The 13,664-nt window shown below is 34.4% G+C and overlaps 1 protein-coding gene and 1 pseudogene across 1 annotated transcript; one reads left to right on the forward strand and one right to left on the reverse strand.

The window, feature by feature from the left end:
• The first annotated feature begins 3,185 nt into the window (after positions 1–3,185).
• On the forward strand, positions 3,186–4,255 carry LOC128236995 (uncharacterized; annotated as a pseudogene).
• A 1,574-nt stretch (positions 4,256–5,829) lies between these two features.
• On the reverse strand, positions 5,830–6,413 carry LOC128237948 (P2X purinoceptor 7-like). The gene is made up of 2 exons (XM_052953523.1): positions 6,190–6,413; positions 5,830–5,980 (listed from the first exon to the last, which is right to left on the reverse strand). The coding sequence occupies exons 1-2, from the start codon at positions 6,393–6,395 to the stop codon at positions 5,830–5,832; spliced, it is 357 nt and encodes a 118-aa protein (XP_052809483.1). The 5' UTR covers positions 6,396–6,413.
• Positions 6,414–13,664: the final 7,251 nt, after the last annotated feature.

A 13,664-nucleotide genomic window follows, 5' to 3' on the forward strand; every position in this document is an offset into this window, starting at 1 on the left:
AAGTCTCATTTCAATAAATCAAGTAGTTGGTGAGATATTAACCTGTATGTCCTTACATGCAAAACCTTGACCAGAATTTTAAAGTCGAAAAATAAAGGGGCAAAATTTATATAGCATGCAACATAGAGCTATCAAACTTGATTTATTAAGAAGTTTGATTGGCTGGGAGCCCTTTTATAAAGTTTCAATGCAATACATGTTGATATTTGCTGACATATTAACATAAAAGTGGTTACATGCAAAACCTTAACCAGAATTTCAATTTCGAATAAAATAGGGCCATTATTTGAATTTAAGGCAAAATAGAGTTATCTTATTTGGTTATTTTAGTAGATTGGATGGTTGAGACCAATGCATAAGGTTGTTGCTGAGACATTAACCTATGTGTGCTTACATGCAAAACCTTAACCAGAATTTCTAAGTCAAATAAAAAAGTCCTATAATTTGCATTATATTCAAAAAAGTGTTACCTTACTAACCGCATTAGTTCAGTAGGTTATATAGTTAAGAATACATTTCTAAAGTTTTAATGCAATACATGATGTATTTGCTGAGATATTGTCTTAAATGGGGTTACATGCACAATTCTAACCAGATTTTTTAAGTCGAATAATGAAGGGCAATTATTTGCATTAAATGCAAACTAGAGTTATCTAACTTGGTTAATTAAGTAGGTTGGATGGTTGAACACCATTGTATAAAGCCTCAATGCAATACATCAAGCAGTTGCTGAGGTTTTAAACTTAACCAGAATTTTTAAGTCAAATAATAAAGGCCATATTATAATTAGTGTTATCTATCTTGATTAACTAAGCAGGTTGGATAGTTTGGAATACATATTTAAAGTTTCAATGCAATGCAGGATACATTTGCTGAGATAATGACGTAAAGGAGTTGACGTGCAAAACCTTCGCCAAGGTGTGACGCCGACGCCGACGCTTGGGTAAGTAGTATAGCTCTCCTTATTCTTCGAATAGTCGAGCTAAAACATCGTGCTATTCACTGACGACGAATGTGTAAGTCATCGGTATTTATTGTTATCCAACAGAATAAATTTCTGGGCATGCGACAAATTCCTCGTATTCAAAGTCATGAGCAATGTTCATTTTAAAGCCGTGTGTCAAATGCGGAGCATTCTCTCCTCAGATCATGTTAAGCAGATTGAATGTAATAAAATCCATATTTTGCAGCTGTCAAATTGCTGGAGGTTGAAAATCTGACTGCTTCAAAGTTTCATTTCAAAGTGCAGAAAGATTTGTTACATTGATCAAGCTTTTATTTCTAATTTGGGATAAAAAGCTGGTTGTGTTCCACAAGTATAATTTCTTCTTACCTGACATTATTTTGTAAGAATTTGTTTTCCAGACCAAATTTCACTTTAGTGATGGCATATTATGCAAGTATGAATAAAGCAATTGGACTCAACATATATATTTACACATTTATCTATTCTTCAATTCAGGGACAGAGACTCTGATGGAACACCACATCACATACTCCACCTCAAGTACCCAGTACTGTGACAGTGACATTGCTGATGAAAAGAGCCTGACACCTGCCTGCCCTAAGGTCCCTCCTGCTCCACACCTTCTGGCTTTTCCATTACCAGTCCCAGTCCTCGCCTCAACTCCTGCACGAAAGAAGGGCAGGGTTGTTGTTGAATCAACACTCAACAAATCCTTCAAGTCCACATCATCCTGGGGATATACTGATGATGAAGCCATAGGTCCGGACTATGACACAGAAGCCTCAGCCTACAGTGACTCAGAAGATGATAACCCAAGGCAGTAAGTTATGCCTTCATAAATAAATCTGTTAAAGTCTTTGTCATATATAACTTCAATATTAAAGCGCATCTTTATCATTATGCTATATCATTCCCACCAAAATATTAAGCCAATGTGAGTAGTCAAATATGTTGTAAATTATCCACATAGTGCTACTTGAATTGATTCAAATTACTTCCTAAATCACTGGTGCATTCAATTTTTGAGCATTTCTTGATTCCTCATTTGTCTGCAGTTGACAATTTATAAAAGCATAATGTATGCTGTCAGAACTGAAGATTAATTGACATAAGAACATTTGTCTTTTTCAGGGCAGATGTACATAAGCAGAGGAAGTTTCTTGTTTTTGAAGACAATCTTTTAGAACTGTTCAACAGATGTGAAATGTGCCATCTCCCTACCAAAGGCAAAGTCTGCAATGTCCAGGGATCAGCTATGGCCATCAAACAAGTTTGTGAATGTGGACACACCAGGCGATGGGAGTCACAGCCCAAAGTTAGAGGTGTTCCTGCTGGGAACATTCTTCTTAGTGCTGGCATTTTGTTCTCAAGATGTTCACCTTCGAAAGTGCTGCGAATTTTTGATTTTATTAATGTATTAAGTATTAGTCTTTCAACTTTCTTTAGTCATCAAAGAACTGTATTGTGGCCAGCAATTGAGAGAGTGTGGACAAAGTGTAATGACCAACTGATAAGTGTCCTTCTAGACCGCGAAGAAGAGCTTGTGGTTGCTGAAGATGGACGTTGTGACAGCCCGGGACACTCTGCAAAGTTTGGTGTATACTCCATGATTGATATGCACACCGGGAGAGTAGTAGCCATTGAACTTGTGCAGGTTTGTTAATATTAATAAACTTTTCAATATAATGAGCCATTTGAAGTCAAGCAACATTGGCTATCAAATGAGTGTCATGTGTCTCTCCAAATGTTTGAAGTTATCTGCTTGGGGACATTGCCATGTATTTTGGGTCTGAAGCAGAATTGTAATGACTTGGCCATTCATTGGGGGTATTTTAGATTAACTAGTAATTTTATTGACTTTTCAAGAGATGTATTCATTATTCTTGAGTAAGATTGACAAAACATTGCATTAATACGATTTGGCAAGAACAAAAACATTCTGTAACTTGATAACATAATAGTGAAGGCTGGTGCACTAGTCCTAGTTTTTCAAATAAGATGATGGTAAATAAACATACGACTGCCTTTGATTATTACCTTTTTGCCTAGTTTACATGAGAATATATTGAATTAAAGTCCAGGGTGTTTATGTAAAAAATGTCTTCACTGGTTTAACATTTACATTGTATGAATATTGATACCACGGTGATTTAGCAACATGATAATTAATTATTTCTGCTATCTTTTTAAGTCCAATGAAGTAAAGTCAAGCTACCATATGGAGTTGGAGGGCCTTAAGAGAGCAACTGACAGTTTACGCAGATGTGGCCTGTCCCTTGCAGAAATCATTACAGACAGGCATCTGCAAATACAGAAGTGGATTAGAGAGAATTTACCTGGGACTGTCCATTCCTTTGATGTGTGGCATATTGGAAAAGGTAACACATATTTTGTTCAGCTGTGGAAACATACATGTATTACCGTATCTAGGGTTAAATCATATTGATTAACCTAGATTGTCAGTCTATCAGTCTCATGAATGCTATAATAGCATGTTGGAAAGTGATTAAGCCCACCTACTTCTGACAAGTGCTAAAGATGAGCAATTGTTTCATTTAGTAGAAGCTCCTTGCACTGTCCGAGGAAAAAGACTGCATCATAGTCTGCAAGTGGATGAAGAGTATCACCAATCACCTTTATTAGTCGGCCGCATCCTCCCAGGGAGAGGAGGGCTCCATGATTGCAGCAAAGTGGACATCAGTGGTCAACCATGTTCAAGACATTCACACTGGACATGGTGACCTCTACCAGCAGTGCACCCATGGTCCCCTTGAACCCCGAGAATGGTTAAAAAAGGGCTCAAAGGCAGCTGCCAAAATGGAATACATTCTGCTAAACAAGAGACTGTGCAAGGACATCAAAAAGCTGTCCACAGGATTTCAAACGTCAACACTGGAATCATTTCACAGCGTTATCAATCACTTTGCACCAAAAATGACAGCATATTCCTTTCACGGACAAATGTGTCGCCAATACCTGGCAGCCCTACATTTCAATGAAAATGTGCAAAGAGGTAAAAAAATATCAAAAAACGGAAAGTTCAACCTGAAGATAGTATTTCCAAAATATAAGGATGACTTTTCAGTCAAGTTTGTGAATGATGAAATGACCTTTGGTTATGTAAAGGAACTTCTGACATGTGTATGGAAATATGTGGTGAAAAAAACAAAATGTCAACCCCAGCCCCACCTCCCCTCACATCAGGGAAAAGAAAGCCAACCAAGGTTGAGGTAACAAGGTGTCTAGGAAAAAGCAAAAGGTTGAAATATTAGTGTAGGGGAAATAAGAAACAACATAGATTGTGACTGTTTGAATACATGTATATCCCAAGACTTGTTAACAATTTGGCATTTTCCTTTTTTAACAGTACATGCATAACCTGTATCATAATTGAATATTATTTCCTGCAATGGTGGTTGTTTCTGTATATATGCATGTATAATCTAATGAATCTTTGTGACAGTGGAATATTTTTTTTTTGTATTATACTTTCACTAAAGTTTTGAATATTGTTACTTAAAAATAACTTTATAGTATCTGTATAATATTAGCAAAACCTTTTTTTTCCTATCCAGCCTCTTGATCAGGTTTCAAAAGTTTAGATTGATTGTTTTCCTTTGTTAAGTGCATGTTTGCCATTCTAGTCCTTGTTTTCTGTTAATTCAATGCCAGAGAATTGTTGTACATATCATTTGGTGCTTTTATTGTTTGAAATAACAATCATCCTTAATATAAATTACAAACCTAAATTACCACATCTTATTTTTCTTTTAGTCCCCTACCGGTTTCATCGGACGGGGCTCAAGGTTTACCCTCAGTCCGCCCACAAAAATCTCAGTCAGGCAATAACTCAAAAAGTATTAAAGGTCAATGATCTTAGTAAGTGGAAAGGCAATATGCATGTGAGTTTATTTTTTTGTCAGACAAAGTTATGCAGAGTTATGGCCCTTGATTATAAAACTATAGCCAATTTGAACCTGTGATAGGGAAAAAAAGAATCAAAGCCAAGTTAAATGAAACATATGTGGAAAGAGGGCAGTTTGTAGATAATACACATTTGTTTATTTTTTTCTTCAGGTAAATGTATGCAGAGTTATGGCCCTTGACTTGAAATATAAAAATATAGCTGTTGCTGGAAAAAATTATCGGTCCTTGGAATACTAAAAGAGTTCGCTAGCTAAGTTGATGAAACTTGGTATGTGGATAGAGGGCAATATGAAGATTATGCACGTTAGTTTATTTTTTCATCAGAGCGAGTTATTGCCCTTGACATTAAAGATATAGCCAATATGTTCCTGTGATAATTCAAGAAGTATCAAAGCTAGTTCATGAAACTCAAGTTGTGGATAGAGGGCAATACGTCAAATTAGACAAAGTGATCAGTCGATTTTACAGCTAAAACCGTTGCATTGCGATGGATAAAGTTTAATGTAGTTGCCATTAGGTCCCTATCACATGGGCTGGGGCGACTCAAACAACTTTGAATTATTTGAAGGATATATGTTAAAGTGCTCTTCTTCAAATTACTTCCACTTGTAAATAATTTGTCAGACAGACCCTTTAATTGTTGTCATTACAAGCTTTACTCATTTAACTAAGAAGTGACCAAAACATGACACTTCAACATGGAACAAATGCTTCATGCATATATGATGGATATTGAATATTGGCATGGTCTTGCACTAAGGAATCAATTTCGTAGTCCAAACAAATGCAAAAGTAATCCAACCTGTCAAACATTTTATTTCAATTGATTCATCACAAAAAAACACAAAACACTTGAGGTAAAATATTGGAATAGTAAAATTGAAATCTGACACATAAGTAGCAAACAATATGTCGCAAACATCTGTCATGACTGCCTATGAGTCCTGAAATCCCTGATACTGCTGTGATGGAAACTGTGCCCTAATCCGTTGAACTGCACATGATGGAAGTACAACACGCACCTCTCTTCCCAAATATCCCCAACACCATCTGACAAACTGGCGATATGCCACATATCTCTGTTGCCTGCAAAATAAGATGTCAAACCAATGTGAAATTATCCAAGTAACTCTTTCCCAATTATAGGGGGGTAATTTTTATATGCGGTTATTGATGATATTAAAACAAAATGAAGTTCTAAGAATATCATGCACAAGCATTCTAGTGACTGACAGAATGTAAATAAATTTTGAACCACATGCATTGATTATTTCTTTTTTACAACTAAGACTTACTCATTATCTTCCTGTTGCGGCACTCCATACTGCTGTCTGTACTGGTAGTATGCAGTCTCTAGCACATAGCGGTCCAGGCAAACAGTGCCAAACCCGGGGTGGTCTGTTATACATTCAATGTCATGGCCTTCTTCATTGAACACATCCAGTTTGAAGTTTGTTTGTTCAACATCACGGCAGCATACTGATTCCCGCTCTGCATGCATAGCAATACAGCTATTGCATCTGCACCTAAAACAATTAAATCATCAAATAAACTACAGAATTACTATAATCAAGTTCTTTTGCTGGATATGGGAGTATAAATGATAATCTAGCTTTGAAAATTGATGTACAAAATAATTTATAAACCAAGCAATAGTTATGAAAATATTAGTACAGATAGTCACGTTCATGTATTTTCAGACATTTCAGTTTTGACAAATGTTGAATTACACGACATTCTTAATTGTCACATGAATTACAAAATATAAAAACAATGACACTGAATGACTCACAACCAAACTTGTATTAAAATTGAATTTGCATTTTAACATTTTAGGGTATCGATTCCGCATAAATAAAGAAGTTCAAATTAAAGTTTAGTAACTTAAGATTACCAGTTCGTGTTGCCAATTCGATTTCCATCATCTCCGTCGTGAAGATCTAGACGATTATTGTCGTCTTCAATTAAATCATCCCTATTTAATGGTTCAAACTGATATGGAACAATGTTATTTTCAGCGTCATACGAGCTAGTATCCGAAAAATCAATCGATTCATCTCCGTCAGTTGTGTAATTCTCGCTGTCAGACATTTTGGATTCACGACTGTGACGTCACAGTCTGATCATCGACTTCGTACTTTTCCGGAAATATTTCCGTCATTTTCCGTACAGGTATGAAATGTAGCGTAATATACCGTTCGGAAACAGGTAAAATGATCGTAAATTTTCGTGAGAAAATTACCAATCAAAATATGATGCCGAATAGAACCCATACCGAAAAGTTTAAAATAAGGCTGCATAGTACTTTTAATCTTTTCGCATTCGAATGCCAATAATATTTGGTTGTCATTTTGCTTTACAAACATTCAGCATTATCGAGCAAAACATCGCACCAAGACCAAATAAAACACGTTCGTTATTCCATATATAAATAAACGGGATATCATATGGAAGTAATTTTATAAAATGTCCCTGATTTCCTAGTATATTTAATAACTTTTTTGTTGATCATTAGACAAAGGTTGCACACTGCTTATATATCAGATAACGAAAATAGGAAACTCGCGTACATTACCAAATCGCGACAAATACGTTACAAGTTTCAATCATAATATCATGTGGGTTTAATGAATAATAACTGTTTACTGGATTGAATAACTGATCGAATTACGAACAGACAAGGCTCTAAAATCACAATACAATGTTAGTTATCTGATATGCTTATTCTAATTACGTTCTGAATAGACAACTTTCCTATTTAACTATATCATAATAGATATACGAAACTTTGTTTGAATTAAACATGTTACGTGGAACCCTTATCATATTGTACTTATTGAAGTAGTTTTAAGTTTATTCAGTATAAATTGTATGACCTGTTACGCTTAAAGCGTTTAGCGTTTGTCGTATTCCTGAAGTTACTAGAGAGTTTTTGCCAATCACGATCAGAATGGCGGATTTTTTTTTTTGGATTATCACCAGTTTCTTTATTCTCAAGATCACTTCCTTAAGCGCTGAATAAGTGTGTATGTCCAATGACAGGCCAGGATCATCCTTCATTGGCAAGAAAAGAAATCCTACCTGAGCTCAAATACACTAACGTCTTGGGTCCTAGTTAAAGACTCATACTCAGGAGTGCGTAATGTCAAATGTAACAGAAAGTGTTTTTGATTGTTGTTTTTTCTAAAAACGATGAAAACTGTGTTCAAAACAGATTATCTTGTTATCTGGTATTTAAAAAAAAAAAAAAAAAAAAAAAGGTGTCGAATTTGAGTCCTAAGTCTGAAACTGTACTCAGATCGGTATTGAATATGGGCACTGCTATAAATCGTTCGAATGAAACACGTATGGTTGTCATTGCAATTTTAATGGACTTTACATCCAGAAATGACATAATAGGAAAAGGACTTGATATTTAAGATTAAATTCCTTCGGTGTTGTTATTCTAAAGTAGTGATATTCTAAATGAAAATTTAAATGAATTGTGCCTTTAATGCCACTAGGAATATAATTAACAAAAAATATGCTTTATTATGCAAATTATTGTAATATCGGGTGTGTTATGCCAATGATAATTTTCTAGTGGCAACCAGTATTTCAATGCAAAAAAAGCATGCAAAACAACACTTTATGATTCAAAGGGTATGTTACAGAATGACTTGTGGCTGATTTGCCCATTGTGATACATAACAATTTCGACCGGCATATCAGATTATCCGGAAATGTAAGTATTGCGTGCATTAACCGCAAAGTAACAAATATATGTTCTAAAATTGAATAAATCCCTATGTGACTTGTAGCTTGGATTTGATTACAGATTACGATTGATACCAGTCAAACACTGAGACTCGTTTTAAATTGTGGATGTAAATAAAGAATTTACTTTCTAATACCATAATCTTAGTGTACCCGCTGAATTCAATTTACCAAAATTGAATGAACGAATAGAAACATTAAAAACTCCTCTAAGACGCCAAAAACCTCATCGTATATTTTTCTTTTGTTAATAAATGGATTTCTCGATTAAGATTTCTCAAGAGCCTTACGCATTCATTTTCAGGTCGAATGTAGGAGATATGGGGCTGATTGTTCAAACGTTTTTTTTTTTAATTGAACAACAGTATAGATTTGGAACAAATTTGTTATGCACTATTTCTGAAGGTTTAAATGACCAGTTTAATTTGTACGTGTTTTATCTAAAAATATGAACATGTTAAAAAGGTAACCTTTTAAATTAATCAACAATTCTGCTAACATTATTGTACATCTTAATAAAGCTCCGTACTATCGGTCCATTGTCATAGCTATGTTGTCGTTTTCTTAGTTGTTGACCATGTCCTAATCTTAAGTGTTGTTGTTTACGTTGTTAGCGGTGCCGTATGCACCGGCGTCGTTTAAAATCTCAAGAAATGATGTTATATCTAATATACTTTACGTTCATATGTTTCTGTGATGCTTGCTCCTGCTGATGCTGCTATGTAAAATACAATAGGATCTAGAGGGACAAGCCAACTAGCTTAACACTAACGAAAATCTAGTAGGTAAACGGGTATGGTTTTCTGTCACATACGTATTGTTTGTTTGTATCGCAAACATTGGAAACTACAGGGCCAAGCCCAGTAGCCAAACATTAACAAATGCACTGTTTAGTTACACAAGGTAAAGGCCTGACGGGCATTAAAAGCCAAATTATTGGATCCAATAGAAATGGATACAATGGTAGCATCTGATATGCTCAATTTATTGCGACACTAAACACACATTCCTTTGTTTTTATAATGTAGGCCTTGAAATTTTAGTATTGCAAATTAGAATAAGTTATCTTCAGATCTACTTTTTTAACATGAAATGATTAGCAAATTAATTTGCCGGTGTTACACATTGGAAATGTAATGTCAGTTTGAAAGCAAGCTTAAGAATTTAAAATAAATGATAGTGAGGAACCAATAAGAAAAGCTAATACTAGTAAGTAAAGCAAAAAACAGGTATGAGCTGATTTAGAATCGCTGCCTTACTTTACTGTTTAAAAATAACGAATACAAAATTGATAGTAAAGCGCCATACCATCATTATATTTCTAGTCGTATCGAATTTGAACGCCACCAATATGTTATTGCACTTTAAAAAGCATAAAAAAGCATAAAAAACTATTGAGCCATACATCTTTCCAATTAAGACTATAGTTAGTTCCTTAAACCATGGATACATTCTTAAAACATCAGCTGAAAAGAATACAATAAAAAGTTCAAGAATTTTAAGATATATGAGTCAATTGTTTTTTTTATTTTTTTTTATTTTTTTTTGTAAATCATGGTATAAGCGATTAGTACGACAGACTTATTAAGTAAATAAACTATCGCGTGCATCACCCAACCAGCGTGAAATAGGCAACTAGTCTCATTAGTAATACATTGTTTCCAAATTGAATTGATAGCACACTTTATGGACGGAATTAATGACCGAATGACGAAATGACAACAATGTGACAATGTGCAATACATTGATAGAATCTGATACGCTAATTCAATTTTCGAACTAAATACAATATTTTCTGTTGTCAAATTTCTATATCGTATCAGATAAACGAACATTATTGGAATGAAACATGGTTCATTAACTCTTATCATGTTGGTATGGGAAATATAAACGATATATTTAAAGCTGCACTCTCACAGATTGATTATTTTGACATTGTTCTGTCTTTAATTGGGACATTTCGTGTAAATGTCTAGAAATCAGAAAGACTGCTGACAAAAGAGAAGCACGCAGTTTTTATATTAACTTTTAAATCTTTATGTTTTATGGCTTAAGGTGTTACGTTTCAAGAAAAATGAAGTTTTCGACAGTGTTTCCCTTCGAAACGGCTTCGGTCAATCATTTTTTATTCTCCTTAAGCTTGATCGACCCTATTCTACATACTGAATTAAACGTCAAAATCAGCCGATGCCAAAATAGGAAACAAATGCAGAATGGAAAAGTTTCCTTCTAATTTCGAAAACACATCAAAAGTTCTGCTATTTTAATTTCCTATAACTGATGCCATTCAAACACACTTTGTTATGTCTCATTTGTTTATCTTTCTGACTTTATGCTTATCAAATCCTGTAACATTCCAAAATATGATTTTTGAAAAGAAGTAGGAATAAAGAAAGAAAAAAAACTGTTGCGCTTTAGACTTTTGTCAAATTCCTGAAATTATTAGAGAGTTTTTCTAGCCAGTTACGATGCGGTCACAAGTCTTTTTTTGTCGGGTATATGAGACCAAATCAATAAATATATATACAGCCTGCCTAGAGGAGAACAGTTCCCCCTTTCAACCCGAGTCAACTTTGAGGACCGAGGATTTAGCCGAGATTGATAGTGTTTGCCGTATGCCGTCAGCGTGTAACACCGCTCTAGCTGGGTATTCGTGAAAATTGTTGCCTGCAGAAGTTCACTATTAATATTATATAATTTATGCTGTATAGGGAATAAAAGCAGAGAGGCATAATAAAGTAAAGTGTTTCTATTATTATTGTAAATTCAATTAGTCAGAGTGATTATGTTCATGTTTCGTTTCATTATGTGTCGATTGTAACACAATAATAACGTCTGATGACAACAATAATTGCAGTGCAACAAAACCAATATCTAATTAATAACATACTTTTCATCTTTGAGAGTATGTTACAGACTATGTTTTATATTTCTATTCTGATACATACTAAACCTACACTACATATCAGGTAAACTAGAAATGTGAATATTGCGTGCATTAGCCGTCAAGCGTATACATATGTTATTAGCGGTAATTAATTGCACTCAAATGGAAACAATCCCTTCAGGCTGAAGAGAAATGACAGCATGCGATTTATTGCTAGCAATCAATGCTTTGGTAGGATAAAAGATATGACCGATGTGCGTACTAATATAACTTTTCCATGTTGTGTGTCGTTTTGAACTGAATTAAAAACATTTCACCGACAGCAGGATTCCTATCGCGGTCCTCTTGGTCTGAAATCAGGGATCGACAGACAAGGCGATGTTAAAAAACTCACTGGAAATCAGTTAGAACCAGGCCTTATTATATCTCAGTATTTCATTATTTTCATATGCATATATCATCATAACAAAGGGCTTAAAAGTTTTATACAAGCATTGTCATTTTTGTCCTATCGTAATTCGGTCCCTATTTCCGTCCCTATTTTCGTCCTGTTTATTTCGAATAAACATGACGTGCTCATTTTATGGTATTGTGCTCGTCTGTGGTACGTGATTTGTCTTCCGTCATAAAAATATTTCTTCAACAAAATCATTTCTAAAACCGCTTTTTCTGCAAAACTTGATCGTAAGCTCCACTGACATACTGACATGCTCCACTCGCCTCAATAGTTAACTATTATATAATAAGCAAGCATTTCGAAATATATTTGTTCAATATCGCTATGTAATTATGCTCGTCTGCTGTCTGTCGTGTGATCTCAACAATTTATCTCAACAAATCATCTTAAGTATTACAAATATAATTGTCCACAATCGCTTGCAATTGAGGTTAACATATGTTTGTATTCATATTGCCAACACGTCTTCTACCACGCTCATGTTCATCGTATTCGCAGGCTCGCGGTTTGTTGTTATTACATCTATATTTCTGCAAAGCTTGCTTAAGCTTCATTGACAGTATGTCCCTATGGTTCCTGTGAAGAGAATCCTCGCCAAAATAGTTTAATATTATATATTAAGCAAGAATTTTTAAATATGTTTGTCCAATATCGCCATGTTATTATGCTCGTCTGCTGTCTGTCGTGTAGCTTCAACAATTTCTCTCATCAAATCACCTCTAGAACTGCTCAATCCACGCGCCAGTTAAAGTAACATCTCGCCATCACGGCTTAACATGTTTGCGTTTTTTACAAATATTTCAAATTAAATTGTCAACAATCGCTTGCAATTGAGGTTAACATATTTTTGTATTCATATTGCCAACAAGTCTTCTACAAAGCTCATGTAAATCGTGTTCGCAGGCTCGAGGTTTATTGTTATAACATCTAAGTTTAGAATACAGCTTGTAATTTTCTTTTCTGGTATTTGTACTGTTACATAAGATTACAAAACAATTACATGTGTCCATGTATAGACCGACACATATTCATAAATAGTTAAGTATCGAAACTCTCACGTTGAAAATTATTATGTTTGAAGGAAATGAACTTTAATATTAACTCAAATATATTGTTCTTTACTCTTAAAATATTTCGATAAAATAAGACCAATATTTTAAATGTCATGATCTCTTACATTTGACTAAACAACCTTACACATCTTTAAGCTATGATGTTGAATCACATTCTTAGCGTTTTATATAATATCTATCGCCCATTAATGTATTTTTTTTAATTCAGAGCTTTCGTCCGAGGATCATACTGGTAACACTTTTGAAAACAAAACTGCATGAGAGATAAAAGTTGAAAATAAAGAAGTGGGCGAGTAAGTAGGACGTACAGAATAGTTACGCTGGTTACGTTAAGTAATAATCTGAAACTAAGAAGTAAACTAACTAAAACACAATTATAGTTTGCTCTGTCTCTTTGTCTGCCAGTCGTCAAAATCTATATTAATTTTATAGTAACAGATATTTGTGAAAAACGGAAAACAAACCTAACCATTTTCATGCATTCATATCTTAAACAACAGACACGATTTTAACTTAAAATGGAAAAAAAAATCGTGCACTTATCACTCACGACAAATGTGTAACTCATTCGTAATCCATCCAATTGTCCAATGAAAT

Source organism: Mya arenaria, chromosome 6 (genome assembly GCF_026914265.1).
Source record: "Mya arenaria isolate MELC-2E11 chromosome 6, ASM2691426v1".
NCBI lineage: Eukaryota > Metazoa > Mollusca > Bivalvia > Myida > Myidae > Mya > Mya arenaria.